General features: G+C 47.1%; 1 protein-coding gene across 1 annotated transcript in view; it reads left to right on the top strand.

Moving 5' to 3' along the window:
• Positions 1–486: 486 nt before the first annotated feature.
• The window catches only part of ntng2b (netrin g2b), a 133117-nt gene continuing 114981 nt past the window's right edge, over positions 487–18622 (top strand). The window contains exons 1-2 of the mRNA XM_041897645.2: positions 487–865; positions 3070–3857. Of these exons, the coding sequence (XP_041753579.2) occupies positions 3639–3857 (219 nt within the window). The 5' untranslated portion in view covers positions 487–865; positions 3070–3638. The remainder of the gene's footprint in view (positions 866–3069; positions 3858–18622) is intronic.

Genomic DNA, 18622 nt, shown 5'->3' with positions numbered 1-18622 from the left:
AAAATGGCTCTGTAAACCCGAGCGGTGGTTTATGTCCTGTATCTAACCCGCCCTCTATCCACCAATCCACCACTTCCTTCAACGCGAGCAAACAACTCTGGCTTATCTGCTGCTAAACATCTCTGATACAACTCTCTGAACGCTCGGACGCAGAGGATGACACAGTAGGCTATAGCTCCACTTCTCCGCTGTTCCTTTAAGCAGCGCTTGCTGATCGGCCGGTGGGACGGTTAAGTTTGGTGCCGCTCGGCCGGCGAGAGAGAGCGTCGAGAGCGGGTAAGAAGTTGCGCCACCCTCCCGGTTTAGGCTGGCAGATATAAGCCCGGATAGTGATTGAAAGTGATGGTAAAAAGGATTTAGCACAGGCATTAACTGAGAGAGAGAGAGAGAGAGAGAGAGAGAGAGAGAGAGAGAGAGAGAGAGAGAGAGAGAGAGAGAGAGAGAGAGAGAGAGAGATTTTCCTCAAAGCTTTATTTCTTTCTGCGCTTGAGCATCCCGGGTAAACCTGAGCTAGTAAAGTGGGAGAAGTACGAGCACCAGAGCTTCCTCAAAGTCAATATTTTCATACTTTTGATACTCCTTCAAGCTGGAATTCACGCTTTCGCTTTTTTTCCCCCACCTCCCAATTCCAGATCTAGGACACGTTCTACTGTGTGCCGCCATCCGTGGTGTAATAAAAAAGTAACCGGCAGGAGAAAAAACTAACAAGGAGACCGCATCAGATAACGGGAGTGTAGTACAGTAGCCTATACCACGACGGGAGCCGGGTAGTGAATGGAGCCTTGCGGGGCTTATGGCAGAGGGGCGTTCGTATAATAATGGGACACGGAGCGGCTCTCCCAAATTAACCTTCGAAGTAAGTAGGGTAAGTGTCTTATCGAATAAATCTGACCCGCGTCAGAATGTTTGACTGCTAATATAAATTCTGAGGAGATTACGAGAGCCATTCGGAGTGAGACTAAAACGCACCGCTCACTTCGAGACTATTAAGCTAAATTGTCACTCACTACTCTAAATATTGTTAGGCCTACTCTATAATAAATTCCAAAGTTGTCACTTCATATATATGTTTACAAATAATGTTATTTATGACCAAATTAAATGCAGCCTGAACGGTTGCTACTTTCGATTCGTGCTGCTGAAGCAAGCAGAAGCGGCAGTCTGTCAGACACACCCTACAAGGTATTTCGAGCCAGAGAACCGATTTTGGCAACTTCAAAACTATAATCTGAACTAAGCATCACCTAATTTTCGTGGAATACATATTTGTGGGGCTCTGGCCACAGCGTAGCTAGACTGTGAAGAGGGTCAAGGTTATTCCAATTAAAACGCATTTTGTGACCTCTGGTCTTCTAGCATTTGGATGCCAATTCAAACTCTCACGCATAGGCGGCACCGGCACGTGTATTTATGCAGGGGCGCAATCAGGACAGCAGAGGTGTGTAATCATTTACTAAGCGCCATGTCAGCTATAAGCATGTTTAAATAAATGCATGGTGATGCAGGTGAAGCTAGGACGCTTCATGTTTAATGGAGCGAACGCAATAAGTGGTGGGGTGACATTCACTTTGCTAGTTCACTCCCCCTCCCCATGCATATAATGCATACGAACATATTTCACAAAGGGGACGAGGATTCCACTCTTTAATGAACAATCCGACCCGGCTCACCCCCAAAGCACACCCACACACACGCAACTTTTGAAACTTGGCATCAAGCCCTGTATGACTTAAAAGCTGGTGCGTAACTCTCGAAATATTATTTCTGAAATATGTTACATGCACGAAGAAGTACAGCATTACATACAAACATCTGTTTGCTACTTTGCTACAAATCTCATTCTTGTCAGTCTACATGGTTTTGATCAATTTCTTGGAAATTCAGATGGTAAAAATAAGGAACGAAATGTCCCATCTCGGAAAATAAGATGAATGAAACATGGGATGATCAAGATAAACTAGGCCTACTCACTGATATGATACTGTAGTCTCTCTCTCTCTCTCTCTCTCTCTCTCTCTCTCTCTCTCTCTCTCTCTCTCTACCTCTCTCTCTACCTCTCTCTCTACCCCTCTCTCTCTCTCTCTCTCTCTCTCTCTCTCTCTCTCTCTCTCTCTCTCTCTCCCTCTCTCTCTCTCTCTCTCTCTCTCTCTCTCTCTCTCTCTCTACTCTCTCTCTCTCTCTCTCTCTCTCTCTCTCTCTCTCTCTACCCCTCTCTCTCTCTCTCTCTCTCTCTCTCTCTCTCTCTCTCTCTCTCTCTACCTCTCTCTCTCTCTCTCTCTCTCTCTCTCTCTCTCTCTCTCTCTCTCTCCCTCTCTCTACCTCTCTCTACCTCTCTCTCTCTCTCTCTCTCTCTCTCTCTCTCTCTCTCTCTACCTCTCTCTCTCTCTCTCTCTCTCTCTCTCTCCTCTCTCTCTCTCTCTCTCTCTCTCTCTCCTCTCTCTCTCTCTCTCTCTCTCTCTCTCTCTCTCTCTCTCTCTCTCTCTACCTCTCTCTCTCTCTCTCTACCTCTCTCTCTCTCTCTCTCTCTCTCTCTCTCTCTCTCTCTCTCTCTCTCTCTCTCTCTCTCTCTCTACCTCTCTCTCTACCTCTCTCTACCTCTCTCTCTCTCTCTCTCTCTCTCTCTCTCTCTCTCTACTCTCTCTCTCTACCTCTCTCTCTCTCTCTACCTCTCTCTCTCTCTCTCTCTCTCTCCCTCTCTCTCTACCTCTCTCTCTCTACTCTCTCTCTACCTCTCTCTCTACTCTCTCTCTCTCTCTCTCTCTCTCTCTCTCTCTCTCTCTCTCTCTCTCTCTCTCTCTCTCTCTCTCTCTCTCTCTCTCTCTCTCTCTCTCTCTCTCTCTCTCTCTCTCTCTCTCTCTCTCTCTCTCTCTCTCTCTCTCTCTCTCTCTCTCTCTCTCTCTCTCTCTCTCTCTCTCTCTCTCTCTACCTCTACCTCTACCTCTACCTCTACCTCTCCATCCCTCTCTCTTTCTCTCAATAATTTCTGTAGTATATAATAATCTCTCCCTCTCTTTCGCGCTCTCATTTCTATAATATCTAATATTTTCATAATTCCCCTCATCTTTCCAGGACAATCACTGAGGCAAGGCGCCGGACCGGTGCGTCAAGACCTGATGGATGTATCTAAGTACGTTGTCACCTTTCCCTCATCATCCCTCATAGTGGACAGCTCTCATCTCTCCCAGTGAAAAAGGACCTCTGAAGTATGGATTTGTTCTGCTGATATCCCGACGACTCCTACCGCCGCCTCCGCAGCACTGGCACCACTATGGTTGAAGTAGATGTGAAGTTTCTCTGTGACTTTCGCCTCTCCCGGTCCGTTATTTGTCAGTCTTTTCCAAACCAGACGTCAAAACAAGAAAGTGTAATTTCCTAAAGAAGCCGTGATTATTTTTGAACGGCTCTAAATAAATATTTCTTAGTGCATTTGTATATTTTTTCCATTATCACCGAACCGTCTCCTATCGCTCAGGTGAGCGCGCAGACGCATCATGGTGATGCCAAAGTTACTTTCTGCCTCTGTATGATCCCTAGTCGCGTTCCATGCTATTCACCCCAGCTCTGACTACCTTGGCCCCCCTTGCCCTTAGCCGCCAGACCGCACTCCTCCTCGGACCGTGGCTTTCCTGGGACCTGCCATGCTCTGTCAGGCCGTGTTGCTCCTCCTGCACTGCTTCACCTCCTTGACGCTGGGCCAGTACGACCTGTGCAAGTCCCTGGTGAGTACGGACGATGGTGCGGTGTGGGAGCAGTATGCGTGCCAGCCCAAGGCCCAGTCCATGAAGGACTACATGCGGGTCAAGGTGGACCCGCCGGGCATTACCTGCGGGAACCCGCCTGAGAGATTCTGCACTCTGGTAAGTTGAATAAGTGGCATGGTTGGTTTATTGTATTGCACTGAAATTGATGTCTGAAGTTGCTGCAGTGAACAGGGGCGATGATTTGTTTAGTTGGGGGGCCAAGGGGGGACCAAGCACCAGTCATGGGTGGCCATGGGAAATCAGCAAAGTGTATCAGAAATAGCGTTGAAAATTGGCTTAAACTACGATGAATTGTTGTGTGGGAGGGGGAGGCAAGCCCTCTTACATCGCCCTTACAGCACCTTCCTGGCTCCTTCCTGCACCTTCCCAGTTGGGAGGCTAATGGAGCCTAGCTGAGGTTAATTAGTCAATGGAGTGTGCGATTGGCTGGTCAGTCAGCCCCAACAGTTGACTAGGCTGCAGCTGCTCACATTTGGGAAGAAAGGGCTGGAGACAGCAGCAGACGACGTCGTGTCCTGAGACTGACCGATGAGTAGAGGGGGAAAATGACGGAAGCGGATGTTCCATTTGAATCAGATGGCGTGTCGAGAGGAGATGAGAGAGAAGAATTGCATTCCAGTGGAGAATACAAAAATAAATAAGAGAAGCAAAGTGGTGGTGGAATCTAGTCAATCCAAGCCTCGTTCTGATTCTTTATTGGTCAGATTAAGGGCTTCTGGATCGATGTTGTTACCTGGGAGATCCTGGGAGTCTATAAAAATTGTGGATGCGTTGCATGATGTGGTGTTGATAAGAGTATTGTTGTTGTTGTGTATTAATGGAACAGAAGGAGCGTGCTCTGCGCCTCAACGAGATATCGAATTGGAATATATTGTGTGTGTGGTTCTTTCGAAGCAGGGCGCCTATCAAGGGTGTTATCTCTGGAGTGGCGTTAGAAGTAAAAGCAAAGGATATATGTGAAGCATTGGATCAGGTGGTTGGTGCACACCGAATGACCCGCATGGTGGGGGGAGTGAGGAAGCCCACTCCATCCATTCTATTGTTTTGTGATGAAGAATCTCTCCCGTCTCACGTGTATTTGGGTTTTATGAGATTCCCTGTGACAGCCTTCGTGCCCAAACCCATGCAATTTGATAAATGTAAAATATTTGGTCATGTGTTAAGTGTATGTAGACAGGAGGGGTATTACATGCCAGCTGAGCCTAAATGCTGGAATTGTGGTGGTGAACATGCACCCACATTACTGAAGCATCCTGTTAGGGTGAAGGAGACGGAGGTGGTAAGAATAAGGGCTGTCCAGCATGTCTCCCCTCCGGAGGCAGTGAGAAGAGTGGAAGAAAGTAATGAAGTTTGAAGCGTTTACTCTGCCTCACTGAGCCTCTGTACCCTGAGACCCTCTTAGCTCTGGTCCATGGCAGTGGCCTCTCCCCAGGCTCTGCCACAATTGCATTGAATAACAGTTTCAACAAAATTAATTGATGAGTTGACGGGCCTGAACTATAGAGTCCAGTGAACATCTGAGCAAGGCGTAACTTATCGCATAGTGTGTCATTTGCAATCAACAGTAGCCTATCTCAGCATGACTTTAGGAAAGCCTAGGTTGTTTGAGGTGTTAAATAACACCGTAGGAGGTGATAGCAGAGTTTTCGCTCAATAAAGGAAAGAGCTGGAGAAAAAAACATACCATGTTATTTGGCTTAGTCAGGTCGGAACCTCCTGATGCAGTGTGAATTCGAGCGGGCTCGGGTGGGCTTTGGCCAAGTTTGGCGGGTTCCAAAAGCCATGACACCAGTGAAATGACTTGGCAATGGGCTGGAGCTCACTGAGAGTGGTCCGGAGGTGTTGTTTGCACTGTCATCCGGCTTGATTGGGTTTTCGGAGGACTTCAAATTTCACCTGGTAAAGGGCATAAAGACAATAGAGACGAGAGGGGGGAGGACCTCTCGTTTCAAGGGCACTCACGGGGTGAGGGTGGAGAACTGTGAGAGAATGGTGGGCATTACTATGCAAGGCTCAACGTGTAGTTCCCGCCTAGGTTGTTGAGTGGAATTAAACTCTAAAAGTAGGACGTTTTGAAAGTTTGAGACTGCATACAGCATACCGCTTCCTTTTAATTGTCACAACTTGACACAATCTGAGATGTGTTTACATAATGTGGGTGCAGTATCACCTGGCTGGACAGTCTCTGTTAGCTGCCCAGTCAATGAGTCAGTGAGGTAATCAGATGAGGGATGACTTCCAACCAAAGGCAGAGGTAGAGGACTTTAATAGGGAACAATTGATTCACTCATTATTCACTGATGTCTCAGAAACACACCCACACACCCACACACACACACACACACACACACACAGTAGAGGCCCTCCCACTATTGAGACTAACAACAGGACTCAGGGATAATTTAACAACGTGAAGCAGAGCGGATATGCTCCTTCCTCGGATACCTAATGGTTAATGATTTGTTTAATGTAGAAGTAGCGGTAACCACTGACGGCCTGAGAAAGCCCTCTCCAGTGACCACTCCTCAGAAGGAAGGAGAGAGAGAGAGAGGGAGATAGAGAGAAGAGGGAGAGAGAGAGTGAAAGAAGAGAGAGAGAGAAAATGAGAGATGGAGGTAGAGGAGAGAGATGGAGAGAGGGAGAGAGAGAAAGATGGAGAGAGGAGCGAGAGAGATGGAGAGAGAAGACTGAGAAAGAGGGAGAAATAGAGAGAGCGAGAGAGAGAGACGCTTGGGCGTCCTGTATTGACATCTTGCCCCTAATGGCATGGCCCAGCCCGGGCCTGCTGCTGGAAACTTCTACAATTATGTTTCTGAACGATGAAATATTGATGCTCTCCTTAATGGGCTTCTACCTCACAAGGAGCGCAGGACGCTAGCCACCATGGTACGTTCCGTTCCATTCCCCATCCGTAGGCTCCCTCCCTTCTCCCGGAATGTTTCATAGGGGAGGAGTTGTGGGTGGGACCTGGGATTTGAACGATCTAGCCTTAGTGGCCATGGACTCTTATAATCTCCACCGGCACAGCCAGAAGAGGACTGGCCACCCCTCAGAGCCTGGTTCCACTCTAGGTTTCTTCCTAGGTTCCTGCCTTTCTAGATAGTTTTCCCTAGCCACCGTGCTTCTACATCTGCATTGCTTGCTGTTTAAAAGCCAATTTATGCTTGAGGGTGTGACGCAATTGCGGAGCCTCCGGAGACACGCAGAGGCCAAATTGAGCTGTGCGCCTCCCAAATTTTGTAACAATGCGAAGGGCTCCATATACCTCCGCATTGACATGATTGGTTGACGGTAGGTGGGGGCGGGAGGTCCTCTATTAACACAAACTCACTTCCTTGACAATTTCCTTCACAACAGCTCTGCTCAACAGCTCTGCTCAACAGCTCTGCTCAACAGTTCTGCTCAACAGCTCTGCTCAACAGCTCTGCTCTACAGCTCTGCTCAACAGTTATGCGCTGCTGCGCGAAGGACAAGAAGTATGAATGCCCTGACTTCTGCAGAGGCATTATCACCGTTAATGCTGCATGGTCAATGCAGACGTCAGATTGACCATGCAGTGCCTTTGAGCACTTTGTGACATATGCTGATGTAAAAAGGGCTTTATAAATCAATTTGATTGAGTGAAATTTTATTGAAATCATGTTCTTCTTAGTCAGCCATTTCTAGTACTGGCTGGGATCTAAAGGCTACATTGAAGCCCTTCTTCTCAGATCACCATTCTGCATACTTCCTTCCCTAAAGTATGCACTCGTTTACTCTCTCAAAATCCTTTATTTAGAGAAGTAAAAAGATGCCTTCTTGGTGTTCATCGGAATAAGTAACAAACTAAGAAACCTGTGTGTGTACAGTATATGTTTGTGCGTGTGGGTGTGTGTGTGTGCGTGTGTGAGGGCAGTTCGGCACGTGTCTACGTGTATGCATAGGCGGACAGCGCAGTGGGGCTGAAATGGTTTGAGCCCCATAGATGGGTTGGTTGTTTAGCAACAAAACCAACTTGTGCGGGGCAAAACAGACAGGGTTGGCTTAGATTGTTGACAACATGTAAACTATATTTTGTCTCCAATGATTATTGAAAACATATATAAAGTTGTACAATGAGCACTTGTTGTCTCTCAAATACATAATTACAGTTGTTGGTTAGCTAGCTAGCGAATTTTAGCCATATTAGCATAGACGTGACATCAGTCAAAATACCTAAAAACAAGACATGGTTTCAAGAACAAGATAAAACTAGTTTAAATGAGCCACTTATGATTCACCACATGGCAGTTTCTTATCATTGTTGCTAGCTATCTGGTCCTACAAGCTCTCACAGTCTCGTGTCAGAATTAGACAAATTAGATGTTTCTCAAATGTCAAATTTCGAAGTTGTTCCAAACGTCAAATTTCTAATTGTTTAAGGTTCAGGCATTAACTTTAGTTTAGGCATTAACTCCACATTTTTAAGGTTAGGCATTCATTTCATATGGTTAAGGTAAGGGTTAAGGTTTAGGATAGGTTTAAAACAAAAAGATAAAAAAACAACTTTCTATTGCTGGATTCAAACTTGCAACCTTTGTAATCAGAGACATCTTTTTAATTTGCAAATTATGGTGGAAAATAAGTATTTGGTCACCTACAAACAAGCAAGATTTCTGGCTCTCACAGACCTGTAACTTCTTCTTTAAGAGGCTCCTCTGTCCTCCACTCGTTACCTGTATTAATGGCACCTGTTTGAACTTGTTATCAGTATAAAAGACACCTGTCCACAACCTCAAACAGTCACACTCCAAACTCCACTATGGCCAAGACCAAAAAGCTGTCAAAGGACACCAGAAACAAAATTGTAGACCTGCACCAGGCTGGGAAGACTGAATCTGCAATAGGTAAGCAGCTTGGTTTGAAGAAATCAACTGTGGGAGCAATTATTAGGAAATGGAAGACACACTGATAATCTCCCTCGATCTGGGGCTCCTTGCAAGATCTCACCCCGTGGGGTCAAAATGATCACAAGAACGGTGAGCAAAAATCCCAGAACCACACAGGGGGACCTAGTGAATGACCTGCAGAGAGCTGGGACCAAAGTAACAAAGCCTACCATCAGTAACACACTACGCCGCCAGGGACTCAAATCCTGCAGTGCCAGACGTGTCCCCCTGCTTAAGCCAGTACATGTCCAGGCCCGTCTGAAGTTTGCTAGAGTGCATTTGGATGATCCAGAAGAGGATTGGGAGAATGTCATATGGTCAGATGAAACCAAAATAGAACTTTTTGGTAAAAACTCAACTCGTCGTGTTTGGAGGACAAAGAATGCTGAGTTACATCTAAAGAACACCATACCTACTGTGAAGCATGGGGGTGGAAACATCATGCTTTGGGGCTGTTTTTCTGCAAAGGGACCAGGACGACTGATCCGTGTAAAGGAAAGAATGAATGGGGCCATGTATCGTGAGATTTTGAGTGAAAACCTCCTTCCATCAGCAAGGGCATTGAAGATTAAACGTGGCTGGGTCTTTCAGCATGACAATGATCCCAAACACACCGCCCGGGCAACGAAGGAGTGGCTTCGTAAGAAGCATTTCAAGGTCCTGGAGTGGCCTAGCCAGTCTCCAGATCTCAACCCCATAGAAAATCTTTGGAGGGAGTTGAAAGTCCGTGTTGCCCAGCGACAGCCCCAAAACATCACTGCTCTAGAGGAGATCTGCATGGAGGAATGGGCCAAAATACCAGCAACAGTGTGTGCAAACCTTGTGAAGACTTACAGAAAACGTTTGACCTGTGTCATTGCCAACAAAGGGTATATAACAAAGTATTGAGAAACTTTTGTTATTGACCAAATACTTATTTTCCACCATAATTTGCAAATAAATTCATAAAAAATCCTACAATGTGCTTTTCTGGATTTTTTTCTCTCATTTTGTCTGTCATAGTTGACATGTACCTATGATGAAAATTACAGGCCTCTCTCATCTTTTTAAGTGGGAGAACTTGCACAATTGGTGGCTGACTAAATACTTTTTTTCCCCACTGTATGGTACTCACAAGACCAACAGACATGGGACAGTAATAGACAAGGACAATGGGGAACAGAGGGCACATATATACACATACTAATCAGGGGGAATGGGAACCAGGTGTGTGTAATGAGGACAAGACAGTCTGAGGTTGGTGGTAATGAACCAGATCAGTGACGCTGTCACAACTTCCTCCGAAGCTGCCTCCTCTCCTTGTTCGGGCAGGCTTCGGTGTTCGTCGTCAACGGCCTTCTAGCCACTGCCGCTCCATATCTCATATTTCCATTTGTTTTGTCTTGTCTATTCCACACACCTGGTTCATATCCCCTCATTAGTACATATATAAGTGTTCCCTCTGGCCCCCTTGTCCTTGTGGGTGATTGTTTATTGTGAGGAGAGATTAGCTCGGTTGAGCTCAGTGTATTTTGTATTGCCGGGGTATATTTTCCCCGTGTGCCTGTTTTGTTCCAGTGCGCCTGGATTGTTTGACGCTATCCAGCGTAACTCTGTGCTACGGAATAAACTCTGTATTCTGTGATTTACCCTCCTGCGCCTGACTGCTTCAAATCACCTTATCACAGACGCCTAGAAGGCCGGTGACGTAGACCTCCGGAACTGGTGAACGGAATGAGCAGCAGTACCGGGGGGATCCGTGACACTTAGTTTAGCCCTGTTCCTCCTATCCTCTGGGATAACTTTTATACTGTCTATTCATCTCCTGTTCCTGGTTAGTGGAGCTAGCTATCTAGCTAGCATTCCTCTATTTAAGTGACTTTAGGTAATTGAAAAGCGCTATATTTAAGCAATAAGGCCCGTGCGGGTGTGGTATATGGCCAATATACCACGGCTATGGGCTGTTCTTAGGCACGACGCAACGCGGTGCCTGGATACAGCCCTTAGCTGTGGTATATTGGCCACATACCACAAACCCCGAAGTGCCTTATTGCTATTATAAACTGGTTACCAATGTAATTAGATCAGTAAAAATACGTGTTTTGTCATACACATGGTATACGGTCTGATATACCACGGCTGTCAGCCAATCATCATTTAGGGCTCGAACCACCCAGTTCATAATAATCCCATGTATTATTAGTAGGGATTGATTGAAGCTCAACGTTAAATTGAAATCTCCCTACTATTATATCTAAGCCAATATGACACCAATGTCGATGAAAATTCTCAAATCAACTTGATTGTATCTACACAACACACTCTCCGCCTCTCGTCATGATCCATCTGGCCGTTACCGAGAACCAACGATGTGCTACCTTTTGTAGCATTTCTGAGAATACAAACGTCTTTTCAGCCGAATCTCAGAGTTCTAAAACCGGGACCAATAACTTGGTTGCTGCGCAACAGGAGCAGCTAGCAGGCTAGCAGCTGTAGCTATCTAGCTAACACCAGTAGATGAGAAGCAAGCTACAAGCAAAATAAGCTAGCTAGCTAGGTAGGTATATTTAGCTATGGAAGGTTTTTCATATGCCTAAAGTCATCTGTGTAAACTAAATCAGAGCACAAACAAATAAGCTAGCGAATGTCCTTGGCTGCTATTATAGCCAGTTAGCTAGCCAACTAGCCTGTAGATACAATCCAACAAGACTGTTCCATAGCTGTATAGATCGTGCACCATCCACAACTCAATGTTGACAATATATGCAAGCTAGCTACATTCTTCCATACAGCATAGCTAGCTAGCTAGCTAAGTAAAGTTCATAGTCAACACCAAACTTTGGGAAATTGCCACGCTGCTAACTTATAATTCATGCAATTGGCATTGCTCATCTAGCTACTCCGGCATGATACAGTCAAACTGGCTAGATAGCTACGTGTGCAGCCAGATGTCAGTTTCAGCACAAACACTGCTAGCGAGCCTACATTTCCTCAACCAAGACCAGCCTCTCACAACACAAACTGTAGCTGATAAAACAAATTGTCTCGCTAAAAAGACCCGACCAATGCACATGCAAGTAGCGCATCGGCTGTGCATTGCAGTGAGTGTACACATGCTAGCTAGCTAGCTAATTAGCTACATCATCACATGAGACAGAAGACATGTTGCTGTTCAAGGATCCAGAACAAGTTCCAGCCCTTACATTGTGATGCATTAATTCAGGACACCCTCCTCTGTCAATGCAATTTTCTTCATGCCATTTTAATCCAAATTTGCACTGACTGTGCAAGTGTCAAGTTACTTTTCAGTGTGTTCCCAAAGATCTGAACCTAGTAAGCAAAACACATTTTCCAGACTTTGAAGTTAGGTTCATTTTAGGTTCTGAATGAAAGGTGAAAATAAGTATTTTCAGGAAGTTTAAAATATGTATTTTCCGGATGTGGAAAATACGTTTTTGCTGTAGCTCTGAGGATTAGTTGACAAGTTGAATCATGTGTGCTATCTCTGGAATAGATCAATTAAATGGAACAGCCTGGGGTCATGGAGAGGTTTGAGAACCACTACTCTACTGTAGGGTGCTGTCCAAACTTGTGAAACATAGATGTCTATGAGTGGTTCCGATTTGGTCCAGTCCGGACTGGACCAAATCTGAACCAAACATTGTTTGGGACAAATCAAGGCTAGGAGAACATACCAGCAGGTTAGAAAAATGAATGTAGCAGGTTAGGAAAACTAACGTAGCAGGTTAGGAGAATTAGGTTAAGGTTATGAAAAGGGTAAGGGTTAGCGAAAATGTTCTCCTAACCTGCTACGAAAAGCAGGGGTGAAAGTAAGGCTGTACAGTCCTGTACAGCGTCCCGGTAAAACATGAACCTATCACAATAATTAAAACAAAATGTCAAGAAAACTGCAGGCTTTTACACCACTTTTTATCATTACCGCATGTCAGAGGCATGAAAAATGAGTGAATGGACTTGAAAACAGCTGGTATAGCCTAGGCTCCAAAATGCGATATGGTTCAACAAAAATACTGAATTTTGCCAAGGCAGAGATGAGTGGCCAACCCCAAGACGTGCGCAGACAGCAGTGGACGCATAAATTCTGGCCTAATGCCAATCGCCAACTGTCATTACACTTTTTGGTGTTTTGAATAACAGATGTCTCTTTCCATTCACCACTGTTTGGAGGCTGGAAATATGTTGCGAGTGGATGAACATCTGCAGGTTGCCAAGTAAACACCACGTAGAGAGAACGTTCAATAAGTGCGTTGTTGGAGCATGTGTCGATACTGATAGGATCGAAAGAAAGGCAGCGCTGCTCTCGGATCAGCTGCCCATGTTGACTCCAATGCTTCCCACAGTTGTGTCAAGTTGGCTGGTAGTGGATATATATAATTTTTTATTTAACTAGGCAAGTCAGTTAAGAACAAATTCTTATTTACAATGACGGCCTACCAAAAGGCAAAAGGCCTCCTGCGGGGACGGGGGCTGGGATTATTATTATATATATATATATATTTTTTTTTTTAAATATAGGACAAAACACACATGACAAGAGAGACACCACAACGCTACATAAAGAGAGACCTAAGACAACAACATAGCATGGCAGCAACACATGTGTCACGCCCTGGCCTTGAGAGCCCGGTTTTCTTTAGTTGGTTTGGTCAGGGTGTGAATTTCTATGTGTAAGATCTAGATATTGTAGATCTATGTTGGCCGGGTGTGGTTCCCAATCAGAGGCAGCTGTCGATCGTTGTCTCTGATTGGGGATCATACTTAAGCAGCCATGTTGCCTACCTATGTTGTGGGATCTTGTTTCTGTGTGTTTGGCTTGTTTGATGTTAGCCTTTAGAACTTCACGTTACGTTGTTGTTTTGTTCGGTGTTTATTTAATAAACAAACATGTACGCATACCACGCTGCACCTTGGTCCAATCCTGTATTCAACGAATTTGACAGAAGATCCCACCACCAACGGACCAAGCAGTGTGAACAGGAGGAGCACACATCATGGACATGGGAGGAGATATTAGACGGAAAAGGATCATGGACGTGGGAGGAGATCCAGGCAGGGATGGATCACCTTCCTTGGGAGCAGACGGAGGCAGCGAGGGAGATAAAACGGCGACTCAAAAGGTCCCGACCGCTAAGGAAGCCCGAGAGGCAGCCCCAATAATGTTTTTGGGGGGGCACAAGGGGTGGTTGGCTAAGCAGCAGGAAGCTCGGAGAGACCTGCAGATTAGCACTCGAACAGAAGAGACAACCACCTTACGGGGGTTGATCGCGAAGATAGAGCAGGAGAGCTTCCTTCAAAAGGAGGCGCTGCAGGAGGCCCTTAGGGAGAAGGAGTCAATGGTTGCACGGAGAGGGGAGCTGGCCAGGCAACAAGAGAAGCTGAGAGAGGAATGAACCCTCCAGCAGCAGAGAGCTCAGTCTTTAGAGCAGAGGTTAGCAGAGCCAACTCCCCGCACTCGCTTTGAGGAGCGTGTGACCGTGCAGGCACCAGGCTATGTGCCAGCTTTACGCACTGTGCCGCCAGTGCGCCTTCATAGACCGGTAAAGCCTGTGCCTGCTCCTCGCACCAAACCAGTGGTGCGTGTATCCAGTCCAGTACGGCCCGTACCTGCTCCCTGCACTAAACCAGTGGTGCGTGTCGCCAGCCCGGTACGCCCCGTACCTGCTCCCTGCACTAAAACAGTGGTGCGTGTCGCCAGCCCGGTACGCCCCATACCTGCTCCTCGCACCAAACCAGTGGTGCGTGTCGCCAGCCCGGTACGCCCCGTACCTGCTCCTCGCACCAAACCAGTGGTGCGTGTCGCCAGCCCGGCACGGCCCGTGCCTGCTCCTCGCACCAAACCAGTGGTGCGTGTATCCACTCCGGTACGGCCCGTGCCTGCTCCTCGCACCAAACCAGTGGTGTGTGTCTCCAGTCCGGTACGGCCCGTGCCTGCTCCTCGCACCAGACCAGTGGTGCGTGTTCCCAGCCCGGTACGCTGGTGCCAGAGAAGTCTGCTCCACCGGTGCCTAGTCCAGCTCCGGTCAACTGCTCTACACCGGTGCCCAGTCCAGCTCCGGTCAGCTGCTCCACTCCAGTGCCAGAGCAGTCCGCACCACCGGTGTCCAGTCCAGCTCCGGTCAGCTGCTCCACTCCAGTGCAAGAGCAGTCCGCTCCACCGGTGCCCAGTCCTACGCCGGTCAGCTGCTCCAATCTAGCGCCAGAGCAGTCCGCTCCACCGGTGCCCAGTCTAGCTCTGGTCAGCTGCTCCAGTCCAGAGCCAGAGCAGTCCGCTCCACCGGGGTCCAGTTCAGCTCCGGTCAGCGGCTCCACTGCAGTGCCAGAGCAGTCCGCACCACCGGTGTCCAGTCCAGCTCCGATCAGCTGCTCCACTCCAGTGCCAGAGAAGTCCGCTCCACCGGTGCCCAGTCCAGCGCCGGTCAGCTGCTCCACTCCAGTGCCAGAGCAGTCCGCTCCACCGGTGCCCAGTCCAGCGCCGGTCAGCTGCTCCACTCCAGTGCCAGAGCAGTCCGCTCCACCGGTGCCCAGTCCAGCTCTGGTCAGCTTCTCCAGTCCAGATCCAGAGCAGTCCGCTCCACCGGGGTCCAGTTCAGCTCCGGTCAGCGGCTCCACTCCAGAACCAGACGTCAACCCCTCTCCAGGGTCGGGGCCTCCCACACCAGGGTCCAGACAGGGCTTGGTGCATCGCGGGGGGATTGCCGGTCCAGGCCCAGACGTCAGCCCCTCTCCAGGGTCGGGGCCTCCCACACCAGGGTCCAGACAGGGCTTGGTGCATCGTGGGAGGACTGAGAGGGGAAGCATCGCACCGAGGTCCAGACCGGACCAGGGGTGCAACTGGGAGGCAGAAAGGGAGAGGACGTCACGCCCGGAGCCGGAGCCGCCACCGAGGCTGAATGCCCACCCGGACCCTCCCCTAATGAGTCAGGTTGGTGCGGCCGGAGTACGCACCTTTGGGGGTAATGTCACACCCTGGCCTTGAGAGCCGGTTTTCTTTAGTTGGTTTGGTCAGGGTGTGAATTTCTATGTGTAAGATCTAGATATTGTAGATCTATGTTGGCCGGGTGTGGTTCCCAATCAGAGGCAGCTGTCGATCGTTGTCTCTGATTGGGGATCATACTTAGCAGCCATGTTGCCTACCTATGTTGTGGGATCTTGTTTCTGTGTGTTTGGCTTGTTTGATGTTAGCCTTTAGAACTTCACGTTACGTTGTTGTTTTGTTTGGTGTTTATTTAATAAACAAACATGTACGCATACCATGCTGCACCTTGGTCCAATCCTGTATTCAACGAACGTGACAACATGACAACACAGCAAGGTAGCAACACAACATGACAACAACATGGTAGCAACACAACATGGCAGCAGCACAACATAGTAGCAGCACAAAACATGGTACAAACATTATTGTTCACAGACAACAGCACAAAGGGCAAGAAGGTAGAGACAACAATACATCACGCGAAGCAGCCACAACTGTCAGTAAGAGTGTCCATGATTGAGTCTTTGAATGAAGAGATGGAGATAAAACTGTCCAGTTTGAGTGTTTTTTGCAGCTCGTTCCAGTCGCTAGCTGCAGTGAACTAAAAAGAGGAGCGACAAAGGGATGTGTGTGCTTTGGGGACCTTTAACAGAATGTGACTGGCAGAACGGGTGTTGTATGTGGAGGATGAGGGCTGCAGTAGGTATCTCAGATAGGGGGGAGTGAGGCCTTAGAGGGTTTTATAAATAAGCATCAACCAGTGGGTCTTGCGACGGCATACAGAGATGACCAGTTTACAGAGGCCTACACATCTGTAAACTGGGAGAGAACTGCTCCTTAAAGTAACTAACTTTGGCCTTCCGGATAGCCTGAGTGTGCTTATTTCTCATTTGCCTGAACGAGAGCCAGTCAGCCTGAGTATGCGTGTGCCGAGCCTTTCGCAAAATGGAATTCTTGAGGTACTCTGCCAGATCACGGTCGAACCAGGGGCTGAACCTGTATTTAATTATCTTTTTCTTTATGGGGGCGTGTTTGTTAACAATACCACTGAAAATATCAAAAAAGAAGGTCCAAGTGTCTTCGACAGAGGGGATCAAGCTGATTCTATACCAATTTACAGAGGCCAGGTCATGAAGGAAGGTTTGCTCATTAAAGTTTTTTAGCAAGCGTCTATGACAAATCAGGACAGGTCGTTTCACTGAGCAGCCATTACGAACACAGGCTGTAAAACAGTGATCACTAAGGTCATTACAGAAAACACCAGACTGATACCTATCAGGATTATTTGTGAGGATAACGTCAAGGAGAGTAGCCTTTTCTGGGTGTTTGGAGTCATACCTTGTGGGATTGGTAATAATCTGAGAAAGATTTAGGGAGTGCCATTGCTTTAGGACTTGGTCAGGTGGTTTAAGCATGTCCCAGTTTAGGTCACCTAGCAGGACAAATACAGACTCAGTGTAAGGGGCCAGGAGAGAGCTTAGGGATCTCTACTCCGAATATTTCGTTCAATCTCATCCCACAGATGCTCAATTGGATTGAGATCCGGTGACTGGGCAGGCCACTTCAGTAAGCTGAATTCACTGTCATGTTCGTGGAACCATTCCTGGACAATCCTAGCCTTGTGGCATGGGGCATTATCCTGCTGAAAAAAATTGATGCACCTGATTGGCAATGATGTTCAGATATCCTGTGGCATTCAAACGTTGCTCCACTTTTATCCAGGGGCCCAATGTGTGCCATGAAAACACACCCCACACCATCACACCACCACCACCAGCCTGCAATATTGACACATGGCATGATGGATGCATGTACTCATGTGGTTTTCGCCATACCCTAGTCCTTCCATCAGCGTGAAACAGCAGGAACCGGGATTCATTAAACCAGGCAATGTTTTTCCAATTCTCCAGTGTCCAGTGTTTTTGTTCTTCAGCCCACTGCAACCGCAGTTTTTTGTTTTTTGCTGAAAGAAGTGGAACTCTGTAATGTCGACGGCTGCCATACCCCATTCGTGTCAAGGTACAAGGAGTTGTGATTTATTTTATGGGTCTTTGGGCACCAATGTTGTACTGGACTGTCAGTGGAATAACTGTAGCCCGTCTGTTGCTCTGCACAATTCGTGTCAGCCTCCTTTGTCCTCTTTCATCAATGACCCGTTTTCGACCACTGGTCTGGTGTTGGCTGCATGTCCTTTGGGTGGTGGGTCACTCGTGATACACACGGGAAACTGTTGAGCGTGAAAAACCCAGCAGCGTTGCAATTCTTGACACACTCAAACTAATGCGCCTGGCACCTACTACCATAACACGTTCAAAGGCACTTAAATATTTTGTCTTGCCCATTTATCCTCTGAATGGCACACATACACAATCCATGTCTCAATTGTCTCAAGGCTTAAAAATCCTTCTTTAACCTGTCTCCTCCCCTTCATCTACACTGATTGAAGTGGATTTAACAGGTGACATCAATAAGGGATCATGTTTTATACACTCAGGCCTATGTAGCCTGCTGTATTTATATTTTAATGCAGTCATCTCGGTTTTCATTTAAAGCATCTTTTTACCCTTTGCTTGTTTATAACAATTGCAAAGACATTGGCATCTTGGTATTGTAGTCAACTTTGTTCTGAAGTTATCAGCGGTCACAGAGAGACATATAAACATCTTGATTGTAGGTTTAGCGGAGATCTTCTGTGTATAAGGGCAAAAAAGCATCTAACAACCCAGTTAGCTGTTCTACGAGTGGTCTGAGGCAGTCTGTAAAAAACAAGTGTACAAACATTATAGTGTTTTCAAGTGCAACTTTAGTAACAATGGTTTTGGGAAACAGCTCTGAGATTTAACGATGCGCCTACAAAGGTTCTAATTATGAACTTAGCCTTAAGATGCTTTTGGGAAACCGGGCTCTGGACAATAAATTCTGTAAGACAAAAGTCACAACACATTTTTTTTTTTTACATCGTTTGAAGTGCAAATTAC

Source organism: Coregonus clupeaformis, chromosome 15 (genome assembly GCF_020615455.1).
Source record: "Coregonus clupeaformis isolate EN_2021a chromosome 15, ASM2061545v1, whole genome shotgun sequence".
NCBI lineage: Eukaryota > Metazoa > Chordata > Actinopteri > Salmoniformes > Salmonidae > Coregonus > Coregonus clupeaformis.
The sequence above is the reverse complement of the archived record's forward strand: the minus strand, read 5'-3'. Positions and strand labels throughout refer to the sequence as shown.